The following is a 26,849-nucleotide window of genomic DNA, read 5'->3' on the forward strand; positions in this document are numbered from 1 at the left end:
CTGTGTGAATGAGTTCTAAAAGCAAGAGGGAAAATGCTGATTTCACTTTCTCCATGTCTGCCAGTTGAGCTCATGGACATGGAAAGAGACCTCTACAGAAGTAAGTTCATAATACTGTATCAGTTGAATTTTACACTGTGAACCATTGGCAGACTACCATCTAAACAAATCATGGCAAAAATTACACTTCTAGTTCAGCCTAGTGCTTCAGATGGCAGAAGCATTTATCTACCTACAACATCTGACAGGGCATGTCTGACAATCTGACAAATCAATTTACTTCAGTGACAAAAGCCACAGCTGATAAGTCCATTTTCACAGGTGTTCCCCATAAGTTATCAAAACCCGATTCAGAAAATACAGTAACACCAACTTCTGTCATCTGCCAGTATTGCATATTTTGAGCTCATGCATTAGCCCCTCCCTTAGAAAGGAACATCTGTTGTTTGTTTTTTGAGTGATTCCAATATATACAGTTCAACTCTCAGCACAATCCTATGAAGAGTTACTCCATTCAAAGGCCACTGAAGTCAACAGTCTTTGACTACCGTAACTCTGCACAGGATTATACTCATAATATAACAAACAGCCATGCTGTCTAGAGGTATCACCTACACAATCCCAAGACTGTTCCCAGCTGGGAACAGAATTTGATGTATGCCCACCACTTAAAATGGAACACTAACATTGGCTGGCGGGAACACGAAAAAACAGTAGCGAATCATTGTTGGTTGTGCAATGATACTATGAACACTTTTTAATGTACAATATGGGAAATTCAAAAGTTGTCCCCATGTTAAATGTAACAAAAGAACAAAATGTTCTCAAATTGAAGAGAACATCAGTAGCAGTGCTTTGGTGTGTCTCTATAATGACCTGAAGTAATGGAACTCAAATAAATCAAGGGGAGGGGAGGTTCAACCAGTAGAGAGTCTGGTTCCATCTCCAAATTAATGCAGTAGGGTTTTATCGATAATTCTACCATTACCTTTAACAAAGCAGCAACTGCTTCCTGATTCGCATTTCTAACATCTTCTCCGTTCACCATCAATATCTGGTCTCCTTGCATCAACCTTCCATCCAAGTCTGCTATTCCTCCCTTGACGATGTCTGACACAAACACCCCAGTATCATTTCTGCAAATATAATATTGATGTATATTAGGCATGTGAGTATATTAATTACATGTCTACTTGGTTAAGAATGAGTTGTTTTTGCTTTGTGTTTTTAAAAATCTAAGTAGAATTATGCTCGCATCATGATGTTCTAACTCTTTTCTCTGTCTTGTACCCCTCCACACACATGCACTATTAAACAGGACAACTTCTTGTACACACACCCTGGCTGCATTGCTGTGGTTCAGTGAGAGGGGAAATGCTCATCTAGCTGTATGAAAACCACTGCCTGTCAGAAAATGATGGGGAACCACAGCAAGGCAACCGCAGTATCTCACAAAATTTTCCCTCCATTGCTACCCCATACCAAATAATTATGTGTAGAAAAATACATCACTATTGATCATTTCAGACCATTAGCATTTCAAACATCTTCTCTGTTCACCATTTAAAAACACTGGGTTGGATCCAAAGGTGCTCCTCCCCCAGCTAGTGGAAAGAGCCCTGTTGGCAGAGAAGGGAGAGGTAATGTTTGGAGATTCCTAGGGTAGACTTTACCCCTATACTGCTAATGTAGGTCTCTTAAGTTCCAGGAACAGAGTTGGGGGGGGGGGGTAATAGGTTGCAGCAGGGCTTTTTTTGTAGCAAAAGCCCAGCAGGAACTTATTATCATAATAGGCCACACCCAACAGCAGAAATGTATTAGCATATTAGGTCACACCCCTGAAAGTGCAGCCTATTAGCATATTAGGCCACACCCCACAGCTACGGGGAGCCTGGGCAAGCTGGCCCTTGGACAGGCTGGGGGAGGCATTTAAATGCATCTCTGATCCTTCCAGGGGGCCCCGCCCCCAAGTCGCCAGGGGGGGCCACTCTCCAGGCCTTCCCTCTGTAGCCATGCACGCAGAGGTTTTGGCTGTAGTGGGCATGGCCAACTCTGAAGCCAGCTGGAACTCCATTCCTGTGCGTTCCTACCCAAAAATAGCCCTGGGTTGCAGTGAGAGGTATAGGAGTCCCATTCTGCAAGCTTTACTCAACTTGGATCTCAGCTTTGGATCCAACCCATTTACTTTGAAAAAATACTCAATAATAATGGTACAAGGGAAGGGGAGAGGTGCCAAGCTGTGTTGCTATTACTGCTGCAGGCAGTAAATAACAACATTCTGACAATGGTGGAGCTACATTCTACACAGTTCTTACAAACCCAAATGGAGCTGGGTTACAAAGTAACTGAATAAAAGCAAATAACATCCCACTGTGTAATAATCACTGCCATTTTATACTTACTCACTGTTTGGGTTTGGAGAGAAAGGGAGCTTTATATAAGGTGTGTTAAAGGGCATGGTGATAAATTCTGAAAATAAACTCCTTAAGCCTTCACGGTAGACCTGCTTCTCTAGTCATAAAAAAGAAAATGTCCCAGCTTTTCTTGTAGCATATTTGCAACAAGAAAGCTAGTGTTTATAGCCTATCCAAATGTAATAACATTTCCCTATCCATTTTATACTCTTGTTAACCCTGTTTGGTGGCAAATTCTAAAAAGGTAATGATGTTAATTTCTTACAGCAAAAATGAGAAGGGGTACTGTGGCAATTTATGCCAAAATTAATTTATTAGAACGACCACAACCCCCCCCCCCATTCTTCCTGTTTGATGGACCATTCCTATTTACTGATGTTTACTAAATATGCTTATTAACGAAGCATCACTGGCAACAAAATCTTCCTCTTTTGAATTTCTCTCTGGATTTGAGGGTTCAATATTGTCAGAAACATTTATAGGTGGGCATCTCAAAATGTCAGGATCTAGATTTCATTTGGAGTTATATTTCTGGAATATTAGCAATTTTAAAAAGTAACTTTAAAAATCTTACCAAAGCTGATACAGGTAATTCTTATTTACATTTTTAAGTTGCAAGTGCAGTCTACTGCAACACAAATAATAATTTTTAAATTTTAAATTTTAAATTAGAAAATAAAGAAAATACAGAAAAATAGATTTAAATTGTTTATTTTTTTCTTTTGCATCTTGCATTAAAAAAGCATAAGAACAAAACAGAAAGTCATTTTTAAAGTTTTGAAGGGCTTTATTTTCATGCTGGTTTTATGGCACTGGAACTTTGTGATAAGGCAACAAAATATATAAAACTCTTTCCTTTCGAGAAAGCCAATTTTTAATCATGGGTTACTCTGGTCTGACACCCTGGAGTTCTTCTTTGGTTTTGGAACCAAGGTTAGAGGGTTGCATCTAGCAGGGTGAGGTTGAAGTAGAGCATCTGCATTTACAAATCTGAAATTCTGTTTTGCACAAAATTCCCTGTTGTAATTGGAATACAATGACAGGGGACCCCAAAATATAATGGAACCAATGAACAGCAAAGGAGAAGAACTGAGGGGATCCACATTTCCCTCCTCATAGTCCAAGCCCACAAATGGGGCAGCGAGTTAGATTCCCTATGGGTGAGCAGAGTTTAAAGCTTGGTCAAAATCCAACTCTTCTGCTTTTGATAATGCTGGGAACCTAACATGGACAGGTCCAATGAAGAGAATTCTTGTCTCACGCAGCCATATCCTCCACCTCTGGCAGAAACCTTAAGTCAGCGTCATACCACAGGATTGAAAGCTCTATGTACCTACCTTTTTCCGACAATACTTAAACCAAGACCTTTGCCTGGCTTCTTTTGTAGCTCTATGCTAAGCACATCATACATATCTTCTTCCTTATACTGAGCTTCGTCCCTATAAACGGTTAGTCGGACTTTTTGAGGTGTCTGTCTGAGAACATTTATGGCTTCATCGTGCGTTGCATTCCTTAGGTCAATTCCATTTACCTGGAATGTAATCAGATGTCAAAACTTTCATGAGTTCAAGAGAACAGACAGCGTGTATTTAATTAAATCTTCCCCACTCTTCCACCAACCTCTTTAAATACAGAAGAATGCATGCAATTCAAGGATGCATAATATAATATGCAATGTTATACCTCCAAGATCTGATCACCAGCCCAGAGTCTTCCATCTTTTGATGCTGCACCTTCTTCATACACTTCATGAATAATAATTGCTCCCTGTATTTAAAGCAAAAACAAAATCCAATGAATATTCATGAAACATCTTACTTAGTGTTGCAACTATCCCAGAACAGGAATCTAGTGGCAACTTAAAGACTAACAAAAAGGAGTTCTTAACATTACAGCTTAAGTAGGGTTTGTTTCATGTCAGGGATTAGTTTGGTGTTGTCTAACAATTATGCAATCAAATCATCACAAACCAGCAAAGTGTCAGCTCCACCAACGATGCTCAAGCCAAGTCCTGTACGTCCCTTGGAGATATCAATTGTAGTTTCACAACCTGGGATAATTGGGCAAGTAGCTGGGTCAGAGGCCAATGTGGCTGGAGTTGAGGACCTGCTTGTATCTAAAAGCAAATTAACAGCCTAGTTAAAAGAATTCACTATACAACACTCTTTGTGATACTAATTTGACAAACTTCTGAGAAGATAAAGAAATACTGTAACCAAGTTATAAATATAAACATTTCAAGAACTTCACAGATACGTTTTGCAAAAAGTGGAAGGAAAAAACTAAGCTTAATGATATAACGAAACATTTGTATGCACAGTAGAAAGAAAACCCACTTATGCTGCTTTGCCATAATGCAATTGCCTTCTCTCTGTAGCAGTGAAAATCATTTAAGCTTTTCCTGTTGAAATCAGTGGGACAAATTAGTAGTGACTACTTTCAGTTCCATGCCCTGACCTGCATGGCCCAGGCTAGCCCGATCTCATCAGATCTTAAAAACTAAGCAGGATTGGTCCTGGTTAGTATTTAGATGAAAGATCACCAAGGAATCCCAGGGTCACTATGCAGAGGAAGTCAATGGCAAACCACCTCTGATAGTCTCTTGCCTTGAAAACTCTACCGGGTCACCATACGTTGGCTGCAACTTGACAGCACGTCACACACATACACACTTTCAGTGCAACTTCCATTAATTTCAGTAAAACATTTAAGTATGAACAACTTTCTCTGGATTAGGACCCATTTTTACTTCACCTATTGCTTCCCCTTTTTCAGCATAAAACAATGCATCTGAGAGAACCCTATTGCTCTATTATGGCTGAAAGAATCAGCTCCCAAAGTTATGATTTTTGGTTTTATAAGCAATGCTGTAAGCACCTGGAAACTGTTGTAGTCTAGATAGTTCAACAAATCAGATATCCCAAGGTTTACACTTCCTTAATAAAATGGCCTGATCTTATAGGTAAACTGAGATGGAAGTGCATTCTAAAATTCATTCAAAAAGTATAAATACTTTTATTTATAATACATGCTACCCTATAATTCAGTAAACTGCACTAGTTGTCTGCAGATCAAATCCAGCCAATATTTGTCTTTACTAGCAAAAGACTTTTAATAGTTCCCACACCATTATTCCCAATTCATAAAAAGTTAAGTCACAGTGACCAGCAGGAAGAGGAAATACACAGTTTCTTGGCAACTGTACATAAATTTTCCATTAAGTGTTTTCCCTTCCAGAAAGCACCATATGGTAGCTTTAGGCTAGGACTCACCGCCATGTTTAAGTAATCTGCTATAAGGCTTCCTTTCTAAGGAAGAAGCTTTGATGTTCATCTGAGTTATATATAGGGTAGTGGCTCATGATCATACCAACTAATAGCAAACTAGATGACCCCATGCCAATAACAAAATTGGTAAAATGGGGCCATCTATAAACTAGAGTGAAGTCCTCATATGTGCAGAATAAATCCTGTCTTCCCAACTCTACCCCACAAAAAGAGGCACAGTCCCCGCCCAAATTAACATTAAACAGATTATATGTGTGTGCATGAGCACAAACCTTATCTCCCTCATGACTATTAGGCTGAAATCTGTTTGCCTACATCCTAAGAGGGGGAGGGGGAGAGAGAGAGAGGGAAGGAGGGGGAGGGGGAGAGAGATGGGGGGAAAGATAGAGAGATGGAGATGGTGTTCCTACTCATTTCTAATACTGGGAAGAGAGCAGGGAACTCTAAAATTCTGACAAATGTTCTTTCCGTGCCAGTCCAAGGCTGGAGAGATGCACACTTCTCTATCTGCCAGTATAGTATTTGTTTAAATTAACTTTATTATAATACTAGAATAAACAAAGAGCAACAAATATTTATAAATGACCAGTATCCATAAACACTGTATAACACAACCACATTTGTGAAAAAAGAACTGTTCAATATAATAAAATGCTAAGGCTGAAGATAAACATTGTCTATAAAACCAGTGACACAAGGCCACAATGAAGAAACATTCAATCAATCAGTGCAGTGCTATATGACTCTAAATGTTTTCATAATCCCCAACCAGTATGAATAGACGATAAACAATTAGTTTAGTGACCTGGCTTTATTTTATTCCAATACTTTATCAATAAAGATGATCTTTCTTCCAATAAAGGGTGTGCATCCCCCCCTCCCCAATCTTAGTTGTCTGCAGACTGACAATTCATCTATAATAATGGTCAACCAGTACCTTCTAAGCCACACTTCAATACCTGGAACATTAGTTTATTTTCAGTGCTTTGCAACTGACAATCTTGCAGTCACTATCAGATTTTTCAAAGTGTAACCATATTTCTTTTCCCATAGTTTAATTGGCAAAATTAAATCAGCATCAGAGTGCACTTCACTTCACAGGTTACAATTTCACTCATGACCTTACATACTTCATACCAAAATTGTTTTATAATAGGGCATGACCACCAGATATAACACAGAGAACCTTGATGGCATCTCCAGTATTGATCTGAAGTATAATACCATCTAAACAGGAAATTCAGGCCATTTTCCCAGTATTGATGCTAAGTGATGTACTCAATATCTCTAAATATATTTCCCATTTATCATTTTTACTTCCAGCATCAAATATCTGCCATTTTTCCTATAAACTGGTTCTCTAGTGTCAAATTTTTGCCCATAAAATATTGCTAATAATCCTTTAGATGATGCTGAATGGAGCAATAAATTATCCCATTTGTTCAGGGATCAAAACATATATATTCTTCTAGCTGCTTGACCAATGAAGTTTCTGATCTGCTGATACTGATATTCCATCAAAGCTTTATTCTCTGCCCGCTTAGATATTCCAATGGACAGATTTTCTCCTCCTTTGGGAAATCAATAAAATAATTTAAATGACCCTGTACCCATTTTGAAAAAGATCCTATGGATCTGGCTTGTTGAAAGTGTTTGTTACCTATAAGTAGCATTAGTGGCAAAAATCTCCTGAGCCCTATTCTACCTTTTCCCAAGTGGCATTTAATGAGGACCTAGTACAATTGGGGTTGAAGTCTGTTTGCACATTGCCTGTTACCACTGGCCAGAACCATGCTGTCAATGGAACTGTTTACCTTGCTTGTTTAATATGCCATATTTTCCTTAGTTGTTGTCCTCTAAACCAATGCCATATTGCATGGTAGTACTTTTCCACTGATAGTACAGCTAAGCTACATGATTTTTCTAGAGGCCTGCATTATTGTTCTGGTGGAATGTCTTCTAGATTTTAGTTAGAAGATCTTTAATAAAAATTAGAGTAATAGCCATGAAGAAAATGAAGAACTGTGGCTATATCTTCATCTTTATGACAGCAATTCTGCCCAACCATGGCACATTAAGTTTACACTACTTCCTTAAGTCAGACTCTATCTTTTCCATAACAAGAGTTACATTATCCTGTACTAGGGTATCCAAATCTTCTGAAAAGTTCACCCCCATATATTTAATATCTTTTGCATTCCATATGGATCCTGAAATTTAAGAGTTTTTTTCTTTTCCTCCTCCCTTATTTTTAAATCTAATTGTACCATTTTTTTAGCATTTACTTTATACCCAGAAAGTCAGCCAAATTGCTTTAAGATTTTAACAAGTTCCTCACAGGATTCTCTTGGATTGTTTAAGAAAAACACCACATTGGCTGGATTTAGCATTATTTTAGATTCTACATCATGGTGCCTAATTTCTAAAATTGACCTTATTTGCTGAACCTTTTTGGCCAGAACTTCAATACACAGGTTGAAAAACAAGGGGGGCAAAGGACAACTTTGCATTACTCCATACTTCAAAATAATCTGTGAGTTCTGAAAGCCATTGACCAAAATTCTGGCTTTGGGGACTGTATAGCAGATGTGTAACCTTCTTTTGAATTATTTGCTGCAGCCAAATACCTCAAGCACTTACTTTAAGAAAACCTATCTTATTCTATCAAAGGCTTTTTCAGCATCCACAAAGAAAAAGACTGAAGGTTCTTTTTTTCATCTACAAGATGTAATAAATGTTTTAGTCTTCCCACATTCCATGATAGTTGTCTACCTTTTAGAAACCCTGTTTGATCCTCATTTATGTAGTTTCAGTAAATGATTTAGTCTCTTAGCTAATACTGAGGTGAAAATTTTATAATCACCATTTAGAAGTGATATAGGTATACAGGCTGCTACATTACCACTTTCCTTCCCTTCTTTTGGGATTAGCATAATATTTTATTCTTACCAGGTACTACCTCAAAACCCCTTTCTTCATAGTGACTAAAATAGCTTTTTTTAAAAAAAATGAGAAGCCAACTCTTCTTTCAATAAAATATAAAATTCATTGGAAACCCTAGAGTCTTATGATGTTTTAATTAATTTATTGCTTCTTTAATTTCTTCTAAAGCTAGCGGTTTATTCCTTAAATCCATTTGGTATTTTAGTTCCCTCCAAAAATGTTGGCAATTTGGTGTATAGGGTATCCTCCCTTGAATATAAATTCTGAAAGAGGTCTCTGAACTACAATCTGAGGTGAATTGTATATCTTAACCCCTGATTTAGATTTAATTATTGTTATTCTATTAGTACCAGTTTTGTACTAACAGAATTACACCTTTGTCTCTGGCAGGAATCTAAAGTCAACACCACAACACAGGATCAAAAGCTCTATGAGAAGAGAGAGGGCTGAGATACTACGAAAGAAGAGGGGCAGCTCCTTGAAAAGGAGGTTTCACTTAAGGCAGAGGGGTTTGCCCTTCTCAAGACTAGAAGTTGGAAAAGGGGAGGTTTCTGCCTTCAAAAAAACATCCTCCAGCCTCACAATTTAAATGCTGAGTTTTTGGACAGCGAACTCAAAATCTTTCTCGAGCAGCACAGGTTGGGGTTAAAGGGGTTTAAAGCTCCCATGCCAGTGCTTTGTTACTACATAGCTGAGTGTGAGAGAGGTCCCTGGAAGGTGGAAGAGATAAAAAAGCATCCTTTTATTTATCACCTCTTCTGAAAGATTCTTCCTCATTCCTCTCCAAGCTAAGAAGAGGAGTGTTGTAGAGTGTTGTATGTCAGAAAACTGACTGGAGCCTTGAAAAGGAGGATTCCTATTAGGAGCTGGGATGCATATTGAAATTTTACTATGGGACCTATAATTTTAGAATATGCATCTCTTCCTAGAAGAGAAGGGAGTTGTGACTAATTCTTTTCCCTTTGTATTTTTCACTGAATTATGTTTGTAAATTCAAGGATTACTGGAAGTTGCTTACTTTTAACTGATTCTGGTTCTGGTGACTCTGAAGTTGGAGCACTTGCTGGTTGTTGGATAAATCTCTCCCCCAAATCAGAGTGGTAAATCGGTGTCTGTGGCTGGGCAGCTGGCTGGCTCTCCCGTTCAATTGAATTGACCGTAAGTTTCACAGAAGGTTTTGGTGTCTTCAGTAAACTGATAAACTGAAGCGAAAATAAAAAGAGCAAACTGTCAAATCACAAACTAATCTGGATTGTGTTGGCATGTATCCAATCACCCACAGACTTCACAGAATGGGCCTTTGCTACTCTCACCACTGCAGTCCTCTGAGACCACCCCCCAGCTTATTTCTGGGAGTCAGTGGACCCTCAGGAACAGCATAGAGAGGCAAAGCAGGAGTCCACAGTGGGACTGGGGAATCTTCACCATCTTAAATGGAAACAGGCTATTTTTTTCAGTCATTAAGACTGTCATCAGTCATGTTGCAGAACTATTGTAGGCCTAGAAGAGAAAAGCTTGCAGGTTATTATGAGGGAGTGAAATATCACATAGAATTGTGCCAGCTAGCCCCATCCCTGTGTGTGTGTGGTATAACTTTTGAACATGAGCCCACACATACATTTTTACACATTTAAATCATATACAAGTATTTGGGAGCCTCCATTTGCCAAGGTTTGTAGGCCTATGTATGTACACTCTTGTTTCTAGGTTGTACTGGCCATCTACAGATCCCTCTGTTTCTCTGACCCCAGCTGCATATTCCATACATGCCCATCTCTTTTAGACTTCAAAGAAATACACCTTGATAGTTTGCCGGCCACCATCCACAGAAAAAGAGACTGCTCCATATCTGAAGAAGTGAACTGTGGCTCAAGAAAGCTTGTATTGAAATAAATGTTGTTAGTCATTTACTTCCTAAAACAGACTAACACAGCTACCCCTTGAAGAACTTAGCTAAACATCTAAATGTAACACTAAATATCTACATAGCATATTTCTTTGAAGAGGTATGGCTTAACTGTGTATTACAATTACTGCTCACCTTTTCTATAGGATATCCCACAACAACTTCATCATCCACTGCCAGGATCTGATCTCCAATCTTAATTCGGCCATCCTAAAATGAAGGTAAAGATATTAAGATGAGCTGTTCCTGAGGGTCCACTGACTCCATCCCCACTAAATTTCTCATCATTTTCTTTCCATAGGTCGTAAGACTTACCTTTCCTGCTGCACCATGCTCTGTTAAACTTTTGACAACCACACCATTTACTGTGTCTTCTTCACTGATGGCTATACCTATGCCTTGATCCTAACAAATACCAAGCACATCCTCAGTTAAAACAAGAACAAACACAAGCAGACCAATGAACACCATGGATTTTCCATAAATTTACACTTGTCCGCATCACAACAGTTTAAATGTCAGCAACTTTCCCAAGACTCCAAAGTTCTATCATGAATCTACATTCTAAAAAGGATTACTGATTTTTAACAATCTAGAAAATTAGATCTTTGCTGCTTCTCTGAATATGGTCTGCTGCACAGACAGTATTCGATCCAAGAGTCCCCTTTAAGTTATTAAGTCATGAATGGCCCTTTGTAGGAAAAAGTCTTTATTACTCAGTCAATCCAAATATTGAATGATGGTGTTCTAGCTAAACATTAAAGAAAGAAAGATTCAGTCAAAAAAGTGTTTTCACTGTAAATTGTCTTAGGTAGAAAGAAAAGTAGGAATGCATTTTTGTTATGTGCTTCCCAAGGAAACACACTGCTAGGGTCAAGTACCACAATCACAAAGATACTATCCTTATCTTCACAAACCAACCCTGTTCAGTGACTTTACTTTATGGGTTCCTCTAACTCTCTGGTTGCCCTGATTTCATATTTCTCTGTGATACCTTTAGATGTTATTCAAACCACATGGAAGCTGCTTATCCATCAGCAGCTCTTGCACAGCTCTAAAAATGTCCAAATGATACAGACCACATGAGCAGGGTCTGCTCACATAGCCTTCCCCCATGCAATTTGTGATGATTCTATGGGGAAAGACTATAGAATCAGACCCAAGGGTGACTTACACTTTCTTCTTACCATGCAGGAGCTCCTCATCAATGTTCCTTCTAAGCTGAGTTAGTGTGAGCTCACAGTTTTTTAGCCTCCGACTCACACGTTTTTTGTCTTAGCTCAGGAAGGATGGCTCCAGAGCAAACTGATTTATGCAGTAGCCAAATCACTCGCTGACAACTTTAATGCCAGTAGCTCACAAAGTAGAACTTTTGCTCACAAGACTCCACACCTTAGAGGGAGCATTGCTCCTCATGGTAAGAAGCTCCTATAGAGTGGGGAGAACATTTAAAAGGCAGCTGTGAGACAAAATATTCATGGCTGCTTTTGTCAGAGGATCTACTATGTGCAAAGCCACAATTAAGTGGCAGAGCCATAATCAAGCTGCAAATTGCACAGCCCTCACCACATAATCTGACAGTCTCAGACATTTTAAAATGACATCAATACTCTCAGTGCAGATGAAAGGAAAATCAAACTTTATGTTCCATTTTATGTGGAAGCTTATAAAGCCAGAGAGACAGCAGTAGATTCAAAATCCCACAAGGTTATAGTCTCTTAGACTGGTTCGCAGCCTTTTTCTCTCACAGTCATTGCACGGCTGTTATTTCCTACTTCCTTATGATGTTCTACGATTAACAATTTATTTTCCTCTATGCTTGATATAAAAAAATTAAAAATAACTTTCTGCAACTGTGCAAATTAAATACAAGAAGGGGCCCCGTGAGGACTCATGGACAAAGGAAATCTTACCCACCCCACAGGGCTCCACTTCCTAATCCTCCCATCTTCTTTTTTCCCCTCATTCCCTCCATCTTGCTCCCACTGCCGCCGCCTCCTCCTCTGTTGCCTTTCTCCCCCTCACTGTGCAACCACCTCCTCTCCCCAACATCATGCCTGCCTCTTTCCTTCCCAGCCCACCCTCCTTTCTACCTGCTGCTGCCTTTTTCTCTCTGCAACCTGGGGAAAAGGTTCAGAATTACATATAAGATATACGAATGTGTATAGATGGCACTAACTGACCTGGACAGCCCAGGCTAGCTCATTCTCATCAGATCTCAGAAGCTAAGCAGGGATGACCCTGGCTAGTATTTGGATAGGAGACCTCCAAGGGATACAGGGTCATGACATGGAGCCAGGCAGTGGCAAACCACCTCAGAATATCTCTTCCCTTGAAAACCCTATGGCGTCATTGTACGTTAGCTGTGACTTGACAACAAAACCAACAACAAATAGATGGCATTGCCACCTTGGTTGACAATGACATAGGGTGTGCAATTTTGGTTAATTTTTAGGAGGATAAAGTCTGTGCCATGTCATACTACTCAAGTCACAAACACACAATCAACTTAGAAACAAATGGACACTGGCACCAACACAGAATATCCATATGTGCTTACCTTAGGTAATTCAATATCCTGAATATTTGTATATGGACTCAAATCTATAGGTAAACTAGAACACAGAATATTCACTTCATCCTAAAAGAAATAAAAATTTTAAATGTAAAAATAAAAACACAGGTACATGGGAAGACATACTGTATCTGTCTTTAGCATTGTAGAATTACAGACTCAATACATCTATTTTTTCTATTGTATCTTCTTCAGTTCTGCTAAAATCTACCTTGATTTTTGTGTAGGCCACTTGCCTATGCAGAATTACTCCTATTTAAGGCACTGAAATCAAGGGGCTTAGACTGGAATAGCGCTGCATGGAACTGAAACATAACAAACAAAGCTATATTTCTGTATATTGGTCCATCCATAAATATTAACCATACCATCAAAATAAATGAATATCCAAATCTGTATTATACCTCTTCATGTTGAGGTGTTCCACAAGAAGTCTCTGCTGATTTTCCAGGACAAACTGCCATCTGATTGACAGCATCTTTGTTTCTACAATGTATGAAGCAAATACATTTTAAAACTGTAAGGTTTTACTCTAGCAAATACTTTAAACTTTTTAATACTGAAAATGATAGCATTAAAAATAAAGTCATACCTATAATGGATGCAACAATGAAAATGTGTGATCTAAGGAAGCTTTTAGGAATGTTACCAACATTGAAAAATATGTATATGAAAAAATATGCTGCTAAAATTGCATTTAGATAAATACAGATATAAAATGTTGAAGTTAGCTATAGAAAGATTAGGGATTGCTTACCTGACAAATATGATTTTTACTTTAGAAGATGCACATTTAATTATTGAGGATGCATTCTGGTGAGTCCTTCCATAGAGAACTTGTCCATTTATCTAGATTTATCAGAAGAACATAAATAGCAATAACGCTAATTTTATCCCTTTATTCTATCCAAAATGTGTCTCCACACACAAGAAGAAATTTGATTTTTCCATTACAAATTATTAAAATTGCTTTCCAACCTTTGTGATACACTAAGACTGTCTTCTTCACATTGTAATCATTTCCCCTGTCACAAAATCCCTAACAGCTGTTTGTATTTGGCTCTTTCATTGGCCTGGAAATGTCCTTTGAGAGGTTAAAATGGGCTGGCTGACTTTGGGAACATTATAATCTATTTCCATTACTGATTGATCATCTCATGACCCACTGTTTGTCAAATGAAATAGAGGCATGGAAATAAGTTGCCAATAACAACAAAAGGTTAAAAAAATCAGCTACGTGGCAAGAGTCTACCTTGGTACAGTGAATGGGAACACTAGCAAAATTAACTATGTCTCAACAATGTGCTCAAATTCTCAAGAGTAATAGGATACTTTCATTAACATAATCACAACTACATTAAAGGGATCTATTTATTTACATGTAAAATAATATTAATATTTAATACTTAATGTTTAACAGTTCATGAATTTCAGAATACAGACTGAAAACTTCATTTCCCTCTTGAGAGTACCGGCACCTCTTTTTCAGAAAAAAGGGGGGGGGGGAAGCCCTGCTTAATATACATAATTTAGCAATCAAAGGGCTTAGCATAAATTTCCTCATAATCCTTACAACAACCCTGCAAGGTTGATTAGTACTATTATTCTCAAATTGGCATCTGAGGCCAAGTGACAGTGATTTGCTGAAGACTACTTAAAACTACAGGTTTGCTTTACAAAAATATAAAAAGCCATCAGGCCCTTACCCTGACTTCCCCTCCTAGCTATAGCCCTGTAAAGCAAACAAGACCTGGCTTACTATACTTGGATAAAAGGCAAAGTATATTCATTCAACCTATACAGTTTGGTTTCTAGTGTGTACCAAATCAGTGCCTAATTCTGGAGCAGGAGATCAAGCCATTGGCTTGGTCCCTTCCTGGGGTAACTAACAGAAGGAAGCACTTATCCCCCTTGGTAACCAGAAGGATGAGTTTCCTAAATACACTGGCAATGTGCTACCCTATCAAATTTTCATTTCCGTTTTAATCTGATGGCTTCCATACTACTTTCCTTGCTTTGCATCATACACAATCTTTGTCTTATTAAATGAAGAAGAAGAGATTGGATTTATACCCCCCCCTTCACTTGGAGTCTCAGAGCGGCTTACAAACTCCTTTCCCTTCCCCTCCCCACAACAGACACCCTGTGAGGTGGGTGGGGCTGAGAGAACTCTGACAGAAACTGCTCTTTTTCAAGAACAGCTGTGCCAGAGCTTGTGACTGACCCAAGGTCACATCAGCAGGTGCAAGTGGAGGAGTGGGGAATCAAACCCGGTTCTCCCAGATTAGAGTCCGCGCACTTAACCACTACACCAAACTGGCTTTGTTGTTGTTGTTCAGTTGCACAGTCGAGTCTGACTCTTCGTGACCCCATGGACCAGATCACGCCAAGCCTTCCTGTCTTCTGCCGTCCTCTGAAGTTTGCTCAATTTCATGTTCGTTGCATCTATGACACTGTCTAACCATTAAGTGCTTTACAGTGCATATTTTGTCACAGGCAAGGCTGAGAAATAATGAATTTCCCAAGGTCACTCAGTGAACATAGCTGAATATTGCTTTCCTACAATAAGAATATCCATGTCATACCTTTTATTAGGGCCAATAAATGATACAAAATATTGTGCATGCTTTCAAGTTCATAGGAACCCTTTTGTCAGTCAGATGTTGCAAAAGTAAGCAGTTAAAGAGTAAAAAGGTAGACTCTAATGCCAGCTGTAGTAGTGATGGATGCTGACAGGCACACTAACTTGTGCCTGTACAAGTTAGATTCCAGCATTCATATTCTGGGAAGAAGTAAACAACAGAGGCACATCTGAATTGAGAAAATGAAGTCCAGCTTGATCCAAATGTCACAAAGTGGAGACAGAATGATCAACAGTATCAAAGGCTGCTAAGAAATCTAACAGGATCAATAAGAAAGATGTACCCTTGTCTATTTGCAAATGGAAAACATCCTTTAGAGCTACTTGTTTTATACATTCAGATCAGGGCCATGGGCGTGGTTGGGTAGTTAACCCTTCTCTGTCCCAATTTGTCACACCTACACCCGAAAGGCAAAATCTGTCACACTGGTATTCTCACATATAGTCACATTTGTACGGTACCAGGTTTTCCCACCAGACAAGAGCTGACTGGGTGTATGTGTGTGTGTGTGTGTAACTGAGACTGTGAAAATGACAGGGGGGTGTGTGTGCTGCTGATCTGAAGTGCCTCCCAGCATCTCTGCAGTTAAAAAAACAATGGGGATGTATTTTCATAGATTTCTCATAATCACATCTATTTAAGCCCTCATATTGATGACAGAGGGGATGTTTTCATTTTTATGCCCTCCCTGTGAGCTTCTCAAGTAGAATCCACTGATGGAATTAGAAAGAATGGTGGACTAAATGGCCCCTGGACTAAATATTTACTTTGGTCCACTTTGTCGTGTTCTCATGCTATTATATTCTTGTAGCTGATAATGTTAACTTTCTAATGCAGAATTAATTGACAAGGTTCCATATTCTTTCAATACTTGAAAAATGATAAAATAAACAATGCAATCAATTTTTTACATCTTTTCATTTAGGACTCACAAACTAAAATTTGAGATTTTCATGCCACCAACAACACTGCTGCTTCTGTGACAATTGGAAATAGGGTTAAAATAACAGCATGCACAACAAAACCAGACACAACTAAGGGGAGAAGCTTCAGGTTATCACATCAGCTGTTATATTAAATCAGACCCCATGTTTCTCTCAAAGTATTATCACAGGTATTGCAGGTACTTAAAATTTTTTTTAGTAAGTACTAGTCAGATAGAGCACCAAGATTTAAATTAAAAAGCCCTCATAATTATACAGTAAGAACATACTGATTATAAGAATGTACGGTTAATTAGAGGCTGGATTTTGCACCAATAATCGAATGTTTTTCTATCCTGAGAGTCCACATTTTTAGTTTTAAGGATAATTACTAGGCACTTACTTCCAGTAACTCATCTGCAATCTGCAGCCTCCCATCTTTTCCAGCTGCTCCATTTGGATCGATTCCCACTACAAAAACACTCATCTTGGATCGGTCTTTGTTCCCAGCCAGGCTGAGTCCTAAGCCAGTCCTCCCCTTTTCCAACTCTATCACATGCAGATCTCCCGGCAGGTTCCCATAACGCTCAGTGATCTTTTCTAATCATAAGATTAGAAGAGAGAAAAACATGGATAGAAGTCATTCTGGACAACTTTGCAGGGACCAGGGCTTAGAGTTTAGTTTCACCATCAGAAACTCACAATCTCTGCCAGTTCACGAAGGAAACTACACATTTATGTTGACATTCTCTGTAAGTAGCAAGAATTTCTCTAGTTGTTTATTTTTCCAACATGAAAGAGTAAAGACTCTCCCTTTTATGGTATTCTCACATAAAAACATAACATCTTTTGTGCTTTATGTTATAATAATACTTTCTAACAGTAACAATTCCTCCTCTTAGAGTGTAAGTGAAACAACTGCCAAATAATAATAGATTTAACATGGGTTATGGGCGGGCTAGAACCTGAATGAACAATGCAAAAATAGACAGGAAAAATTCTCCTTCTTTCCACATTGTTACCTTACTAAAGTAAACCAAAAAGCCAACATAAATATCAAATTACCTTTCACCTGACTATAACTGTGTCCTGAAAGGTTATCTTAATTTTCAAACTTACTCCAGCTGTATCCAAACTCATCTTCCAAATCTTCCAGGTTTTTGCTGCAGGACTGCTGTACATCTTCAACACTCATTCCTGGAAATGCTGAAGGAGGAGGTAATGGCAAGATACAAGATGAAGTCTTTTCTGGCTCTGAATCTGACTGACTGGATGCCTGTGGAGAATAAGAAAAATACAGTGGCTGAGAACATTGCAGGCTGATCTGGGCAAATAAGCATGAAATGACAGAAAAAAGCAAGGGCTATGGCTTTGAAGCTAAAAATACTAAGCAACAAGAACTCTAAAATGACATAGAATAGAAAAGCAATCACAGGTGAAAAATAATAGCAACATGGAAGAGTGTAGCAATGCATTTTAAGCAAGCAGGACAAAGACTAGAAGAGAAATTCAGTGACTACTTATGCGTATACTTCTACAGATCAGAGGCATATCTTAGATACCAAAACTGAATTTATGCTCATTTTAAGGAAACAAACTACAGCTCTATATATCCCAAAGGAAAAATTAGTACAGCTCTATTGTACCCAAAGTACAAAATACAACTCTATTGATACCAAAGGAAAAATTTGGGGGATTCATATTAAAAAAGAGCCTTCAATTGAAATAGTGACTGGGGTGGGGGTGGGGGAACATGTGGCAATAACCACATTTTAAGTACACATGGACAACCTGAGAGCCTGCAAGCAATCCTGGGGGAAGAGAGATAATCAGCTGGGAAATTCCCCTGCCTTCAACTTAAACTTCACTCTCCAGGATAATATGAGTTAGGGTTGCCAAGTCAATTTTTCTTACTGGCGGGGGAGCCTTGCCGGGCTCCGGGAGCCGTCCGTCGATGTGACGCTTCGGGGGGCAGAGTTCCCCCCGGGGCCCAATTCCGCGGCGGCAGGAATCGGGCCTCCGAAGCGGGGGTTTACCCACCCCCCGCCCCCACTTGGCAGCCCTAATATGAGCGCTTTCCTCTTCTCCCTCTGCTATGAGTTCCTTTATTGATTCTTCACATCTCCTAATTTTCTGAAAGCAACACGCGCACAATATATTTATCAGGTCATTGTGAGACAGGAGAATCGTTTTTCTGCTGTTTACAAACTAATACTTTTCTCCATACCTAGGAAGCTTTGATTTAAAAGAACTGATCTGGAAAATCCCAACTCCAGATGAAGCTGCAAAAGTAAGTATGAGGTTCTTTTGGTACGATGCACTCCAGCCACAACTGCATATTCAGGAGCAACTTTGCTGCTGTTTATCTTGTTTCTAATTTGGACATAGCAGAGGCTAGCCAAATGCTTCAATCTTTTCAGGGATTTTTCAATTTACATTAATCCCTGATTCACACTTTGAACATCTAATGGACCAGATGCTTCCAATTTTATCAAGTGAGCCATTTTCTGGCACTTCATGTGTCAGGAGAAATAATTCAAATAATCCACATACATTATAAAATCTTTTCTGCTGCTACTACTACTAGTGTTATTTCCTTCTACCAGTCTACTAAATTCTGCACAGAAGAGCGATGTGAAATAGGCACAGAAAACACACAGGCTATGAGGTTATCATTATGTTACCTCAAAGATATAGGAGCTGCTTCCCCATGGTAAGTTGTCAAATCAGTACAGTACATCAAATCAGTACAGTACAGTACTGTCAAATCAGTACAGTACATCAAAGATATAGGAGCTGCTTCCCCATGGTAAGTTGTCAAATCAGTACAGTAAAGGAGCATACACTGAGCAATGTGAAGAGAGCCAATCATGAGGCCTTTCACACCTGGACACTATCATCTCCAGATCTACAGAGGGATGACAACAATCATGCCAGAAAGAACTAGCAACTGAGCCTCCCCATATGCGTCTGCTGGAGGTAAGAGATCTCACCAAGGGAAAACTGCTGCTGCGTCACTGAGGTAACATGGGAAGGGAAGCTACCTAAAAAATCAATACAAAAACATGGCTGAATTTGGTTAACAGAACTGGAGGCATTTACTACTACTATGCCCTATAAAAATTACCAGTGCAATCCTTTGCATAGTACCCTTTGCGCATTAGATAAGTATTTTGGGTGCCAGTATAAATACATATGTATACATATACACACATGCACAGAGCAGCATCACTTTGAAAGAAGCAGGTACACAACGAAGCAACTGATGGCCCTTTTGAAATGATCACATGGCCAGTTGAAGCAGGGGATAGACAGAGAGTGCACAAGAAGTATAATACACACATCGATTAGGACAGTGATTACAAATTAAGACAAACCTTAAATGGTGTAGGAGCAAAGGGGTTACATGGGGAGCAACTGAAGGTAAATCTAACTGTACTCTGCATATCCTATGATAACAGAAAATAGCAGGCTGTTTATTATAGCACCCTTTATGGCATGCTACATTAGGGCTATGCAGTAACAGAAACTCTTATTTCAGTGATAGATTAAGGATTACATATACTATGGCTGGGTTCAGACATTATGTGAAACCATGCTTTACAGACATCATGTGAAACCAAGCCAGGATTCAGTGCACATTAACTCAAATGCTGGTCTGTCGCAACAAATGTGGGTTTCATTGCCTTCCCTTTGCAGACTAGGAGGGTGTCACTGGAGAACAAGCCAGGATTAACCCAGGATTGAGCCAGGGTATCTGCAGTCTCCCATATGAATCTACTCATCTAATGCAGTCATCTTTGGAGGCCTTGCTTTGGGTGGCCCCACCATCTAAGGCACCAAAGCTTAGCACCAAAATTTAGAGAACATAAGAGAGAAGCCAATGTTGGATCAGGCCAATAGCCCATCTAGTCCAACACTCTGTCACACAGTGGCCAAAAATACCAGGTGCCATCAGGAGGTCCACCAGTGGGGCCAGGACACTAGAAGCTCTCTCACTGTTGCCCCCCCCCCAAGCACCAAGAACACAGAGCATCACTTGCCCCAGCCTGAGAGTTCCTATCTATACCTTGTGGCTAATAGCCACTGATGGATCTCTGCTCCATATGTTTATCCAATTCCCTCTTGAAGCTGTCCATGCTTGTAGCCACCACCACCTCCTGTGCCAGTGAATTCCACATGTTAATCACTCTTTGGGTGACGAAGTACTTCCTTTTACCTGTTCTAACCCGACTGCTCAGCAATTTCATTGAGTGCCCACGAGTTCTTGTATTGTGAGAAAGGGAGAAAAGTACTTCTTTCTCTACCTGCTCTATCCCTCCCCTGGGAGATTCATCTGTCTCTTTCTATTGTTGTCTTCTGCCAGTGGTTGAAGACTTTTTTGTTTTGTATGGCATACCCCTAATATGGCTCTCCTCCCTGGCTTTGGTGTTGTCTCTTACTCAATTATTTTATATATTTATACATTGTTTTAAAGTTTATTGCCTTGGGGACCCTGCTTGGGTGGAAAGGTGCCACAGAAATGTTTTAAGTAAATAAAATATTTCACATGAAACCATAGTTAAAACTAGTTGATAAATCTACTTGAGACCCTGGCTTCCGACAATCACACTAATCGCAGTTAGTGTAACCAAATCATGGTTTCGTATGGTGTCTGAATATTTATAAAGAAATTTTCCTTGACTATAGCAGAAAATCACTTAAAGGGCCTAATAAGGATACATGTGATTCATGAGTACTACTGAATTTTCCTTAGTGGGAAACTGAAAAAGAACATGAAAAATTACCCCATAACCAGCAAAGTGGAAACTATAAATAAGCCTGAATGTAAAGCTGAACAATTTTGAACAACTTGACTTTTGAGTTACAATATTAGCTTTTGAGTTACAATATTAGCAAGAGGTGATTGCAAAAAAATGGGCCATTTCTCACTTTCACTTGGTCAGTTTTCACTTACGGGCCCAAAATTTAGGAGCCCACTCCAGAAATCCTTGCATGAAAATGTAGAAAACAGCAAGATTGTCCCAACTGACTTAACAGCTAGCGCTATCATCTCAAGTCAGCACAGAAATCTGACGACTAGGGGGGGGAAATACAACCTGGTGGCTTTGTAATTTACTTCATTTATACTCTGTATTTTCCACATCATTCTTAACTATAATTCATTAGCAGAAGGAAAATAATTCTGCATGCTTTCCAAAATCACTAGATGCCCATTCATGCTGTTAATCAGTTCAGGCTGAATCTTTTATCCATTTTCCTGAACTACACTGACTTGTGTAAAATACCACAATTAGGATTTCTTAGTCATGTATGCCAATTACCTGCTAACCTCAAAGCACGGCATATGGTCAATGTCTGGTTCACCAAGCCCTTTCCCCAAGTTCCCTGCTGCCACCATGTCACAACAAAATTGCAGGCAAAGTTTTTGGGGAGAGGACATAGATTTTCTAGAGGTCCAGGCAGTCTACAGTCAGCATTACAGGCCATTTGTTGCACTTGGAAAATATTTCCTCTTACCAATTTGTTAAAACATTAATGGGGGGAGATAAAATACACATATGTTCACTGAACTCATCACACACACTCAGGCATCATCCAACCTTGTTAGTGTTGAACTGTAGAGGATCAACAAAAGGGTTAGTGCTGCTGTAGACAGGAAGCTTACTGAAAGGGTTGTGCTGCCGGTAAGGCATAGAGAGGTTCTACAAGAAAAACAGAAAGGGACTTGCTAACTAAAAAGCAGGTTATATCAAGGCATGTTCACACATGCACCTCAACACTTGGTGACTACATCAGTAAATGATGATTTGCATGCATGAAACACAAGTCACAGATCAAATACTGCAGAGAGGACTTCCATATCACATTGCAAACACAATGCATTTCAATGGAAGCAGTTCACATGTTCAAGCAGAGAGTCACTGAGTAACAGGATAACAAGTGATATACATGCATGTGTGAATAAACCCTTATTCAGTTTGTTTATCTAGCCTCTCTATAACTATGTGGAAAGACAAGGAGCTCAGATGGATCCTTTTCAAGTGATGTCTTTGAAACTAGTCCAAATTACAAAGGCAATAGTGACACTCTGACTCCTTAAGCTTAATTGTCATAGGCCCCGGTCACACGGCAGGAAACTGCAGAGGAGAAGCGTGGCTGTTTGTCCTGGGGCAAACTACTGTGCAGTTACGCGATCAGACCTCCTGTGGAGGTCCTGTGGAGGTACCGTGGAGGTTCCATGGCAAGGGAGAGGTGCCGATCACAGGACAAGCCGGCGCGCAACGAAGAAGCGCGCGCCGCGGCAAACTGTTTTTTATTTTTGTGTACATGACAAATGCGCATGCTCCGTTGGGTGCACATGCGCATCCACAGAGACTTGGACAAAAAAAACACACCTTATTTGCACGGGGACATGGGCGGGCGCCGAATGCCACCGGAAACGCGATCAGACGCCTGCCCTTGCCCCGCAGTTTCCGGAAACTAGTACCTCCAAGGTACTAGTTTTTTGCCACGCAGTTTCGGCTGGAAGCCTCGGTTGAGCCACGGGAGTGCTACGCTTCCCAGATGTGCTGGTGAGATCGCGACCGGAAACTCCGCCTGTTTTCCGTCTCACTTGTGTGGCTTCTGTTACGTGTGACCGCAGCCATAGTCAAATTAGCAGGCCTTTAGATGATATATCGTGATCAGAACATTCATATGCAGTGTTTGGGAAGGGCTGCAGATCAATGGTAGGGCTTGAAGAAGGTCCCAGGTTTAATCCCTGGCATATTCAGTTAAAAGGATCAGGCAGTGGATGATGAAGAGACCTTTAAGTGACCCTGGATAGCCTCTGCCACTAAGAGTAGAAAATTCTGATCTTGACAGGCCAATGTTCCGACTCAGTGTAAATCAGCTTCATGTGTGTTCATTTCTATACTGCAGTGGGAATAACTTACCTCTTAGTGGTGTTAGTAGCCCTGGAGCAGTACAAACACAGGCCTAGTACAAATATGCTTCCAAATCTCCTAACCATGGAGAGAGATCAGAAGCAATTCACAGTCTCATGTGTTCACCTTCCTTTCCTGTTTCATGTGAACATTGTCTGAGAGCTAACCATAGGACAATTACGTGTGCACTGATTTTCACTGACCACAGTTAACCCCAAATAGTGTTGCCAGCCTCCAGATGGGGCCTGGAGATCTCCTGGTATTACAAATGATCAGTTCCTCTGGAGAAAATGGCTGCTTTGGAGGGTGGAATCTATGGGGTCCTTCATCTCCCCAAACTTCACCCTCTCCAGGCTCCATCCCCAAAATATCCATGAATTTCCCAACCCAAAGTTGGCAACCCCAGCTCCAAACCATACTTTTGTAACTATAGTTAAAAGGAGGTTTCTGAATTATTTGAGCTCAGTTTGATTTGCACCAGTGTAAATCAACAAGACATGATGGTCAGGTTTGAAACTGAAAGGGATATCTATCTATCTATCTATCTATCTATCTATCTATCATCCCCCTATATATATAAAAAGCTTTTTGCTGGTGGCACTCTCCAGAACATTCCACATGCTCCCGAACTGGTTGGCACCCTGGTGTGTCAGTCACAGGGCATCTGTCTCCACTGGCTGCATTGCCGCCTCTGTGGGCATGGTCCCACCCACAGAGGCGGCACCCAGCATCTCGGCACCTTGGCCTCACTCTCCTTTGAGTTGACGGATGGGTCAGATGCTCCAGTGGCCGGGGGCCTCAACCTGATCGTGCTGCCACCGCAGGTGTCCTCTCTCGAGTGCGCATAGCCAGCCAGGCTGCGTGCAACCCGATGATGGATGGGCCGGTTAGTCCAGCAGGGGGGCTCAGCCCGATCCTGCCGCTGCCATCATCCGAGCGCGGCTACAGGTCCTGCTGCTGCTGCCGCCTATTGGAGGCTGGCTGGGCTCTCACTGAATGTGGGCCAGCGTGCTGCTGGGTCCAAAGCTGCTGGAGGTTACCCGGGCGGGAAGCCGCTCACAAGCCACTCCCTTGCCCCCGGACTCCGGGGGGGTCGCGAGGGGGGAGAGAATGGGAGACCGGGGGCGCCTCCGTTGAGCCGTGCTAGGGCCCGTTGTCTTCCTCCACAATGGGCTTTGCTCCTAATATGTGTGTGTGTTTGTGTGTGTGTATGTATATGAGAAGGATGGACCAAGGGGAAGGGGTGCATGACCCCAAGGAAGAAAGAGGAGGGGAGGGGAGGCGACGAGCACAAGGCCAAAGGGCACTGCCCATCTTCTAACCAATCCTGTGTTTAAGAATAAGCTTCAGTGAACTCAGTCAGACTTGCTTCCAAATAAACATGGAAAAGATTGGGTTACGAAGTTGTTTTTCATAAGCACGGCAATTACAATTAACAAGAAATAATTAACAAACAGTAAATCTGAATGTACTTGTCATTGGGATTTCCATCCATTATGCACACCAGAGCTGGTGACTCTTACTGAATAAGCAAGTTAAGAATTGCTCCAAAGGACAAAGATTGCAGTTTTCAGTCATATCTTCTGGACTATATTCTAACCATTGTAACACAGCATGCAGTAGCGAAAAGCAATCAATGCCTGTTAATTTGTCTGTTACCTGTGAAAGCATATGAAAAGTAACTCTCAATGCAGAATGCCGTTAGCTCTGGATGATTGCCTTTCAACGAACACTGGAAATCCCCTTCTACTATTCAGCCACATGCTCAGCCACAGGTTTCAAACATAAATATCACTAGCTAAAAGCACAGCTTTTGGATCTTAAGCATTCATTAAGCAGGTAGATCTTGTCCATACCACAGCAAATGCACAAGCCTTAATTAGCACCTTGCATAGGAACCACCAACATTCAGCAAAGCTATGCCATGCAACGTTACCTGGGATGGCTGATGGTAAAATGGATTATTAGGTTTCTGCCCACTGTGAGCAGAGGACGATAAAGAGCTATAGAGAGATTCTGGCTGGGAAACAAAAGTTGTGAAACAGCTAGTGAATCAAACATGCAGCTTATAGCAAATCTACAAGGAGGAAGTCTATTTTCAAGTAATGCAAGCTACTATATTAAAACTACTTTGCAAGTATTTGTGTGGCTCATGCAGTACAGTGGCTGCCAGTGTAAAGGAACAAAAAAAATCGTTTGAATGCTTGTAGGGTGGCTCTCCAAAGACAGATTCTTTTGTTCCTAGTTTGTGCTTTAGCACAACCAGAGATGCACGAGGAAGCACTGAAAGAAAAGGTGTTAACACTAAGGTTTTGGAGGGGCAAAGGACTGCAACCGTATTACTCCATGGAGGCTGCACAGCCCAAGCACATCCTGCAATTCTTTGCATCTGTCTGATTTAGCTGGGGAGCAGATGAAAGCAGGATGGTATGGGCACATGGGAGAATCCTTTGAACCTTTCCATATTTATAGAAATGTAAACATTCTGCCAAATTTCTCCATGACTGAATAAGCCATGATGTCAGTTGCCACCAGTTGCTTAGAGTCAGAAGCTTCCATTACCCCCAAAAAGCATTTCCGAAAATATGTTTTCAAACCATTTTAAAGTCAAGGGGCTAAATGCAAGCCTTATTGAGTCCTACTCTTAGTTTAGTGGAAACAGGGCTTGCAAGGTGAAGCTTTTTCCCTGCTCCATACGAACATCGCCTGGGATGTTTGCTCAGTTTTCCCTCCTTCCTTCCTTTGTGTATCTTTTTCACAGTTCACATGCTTACCCTTGGTCTGTTTATAATGCTTTGTACCAGAAAGATTACTGGGTTGCCTGCTCTCCGTATGGCTTCCACAGCTTGTTCATGGCTTGCATCTCTGAGGTTAATCCCGTCCACCTGAAATCGGAAGGCCTAAGCTTAACATGATGGTTCATGAAGCAACTTCTAAAAATTTCATCTGAGTTTCTTTTTTCAGTACCCCCCCCAAATCAGTTGTCACTAACTGCTGTTAGCTCTCTGAATGAGAGCTTATCCTGTTCAAAGGATTAATCAAGTAATGGCACATTGACCATATGGAGGCCAGGATTCCTAAAACTGCAATCTTTAAACCTCTTGGCAACAACCTTGTCAAAATTGCAAGAATCACCTTTAAGCATCCAAACTCATATCACTTGTGTCAACTGGACTGCTAATGCCAGTAGATAAACCTTTGAAATCTAAGATTTAGTTTTGGATACTGAT

At 40.4% G+C, this 26,849-nt stretch overlaps 1 protein-coding gene across 1 annotated transcript in view; it reads right to left on the reverse strand.

Annotated features, from left to right (window-relative positions):
• The window catches only part of MPDZ (multiple PDZ domain protein), a 113,289-nt gene that overhangs the window by 14,341 nt on the left and 72,099 nt on the right, over positions 1-26,849 (reverse strand). The window contains exons 26-41 of the mRNA XM_015413485.1: positions 26,394-26,504; positions 25,556-25,639; positions 22,294-22,395; positions 20,068-20,139; positions 17,810-17,966; positions 17,094-17,290; positions 13,883-13,974; positions 13,530-13,611; positions 13,111-13,191; positions 10,866-10,955; positions 10,686-10,760; positions 9,663-9,846; positions 4,385-4,530; positions 4,098-4,181; positions 3,752-3,945; positions 989-1,136 (exon numbers count right to left, since the gene is read on the reverse strand). Of these exons, the coding sequence (XP_015268971.1) occupies positions 989-1,136; positions 3,752-3,945; positions 4,098-4,181; positions 4,385-4,530; positions 9,663-9,846; positions 10,686-10,760; positions 10,866-10,955; positions 13,111-13,191; positions 13,530-13,611; positions 13,883-13,974; positions 17,094-17,290; positions 17,810-17,966; positions 20,068-20,139; positions 22,294-22,395; positions 25,556-25,639; positions 26,394-26,504 (1,899 nt within the window). The remainder of the gene's footprint in view (positions 1-988; positions 1,137-3,751; positions 3,946-4,097; positions 4,182-4,384; positions 4,531-9,662; positions 9,847-10,685; positions 10,761-10,865; positions 10,956-13,110; positions 13,192-13,529; positions 13,612-13,882; positions 13,975-17,093; positions 17,291-17,809; positions 17,967-20,067; positions 20,140-22,293; positions 22,396-25,555; positions 25,640-26,393; positions 26,505-26,849) is intronic.

The sequence above is a fragment of the Gekko japonicus genome, unplaced genomic scaffold, assembly GCF_001447785.1.
Source record: "Gekko japonicus isolate JY-2015 unplaced genomic scaffold, Gekko_japonicus_V1.1 scaffold155, whole genome shotgun sequence".
Lineage (NCBI taxonomy): Eukaryota > Metazoa > Chordata > Lepidosauria > Squamata > Gekkonidae > Gekko > Gekko japonicus.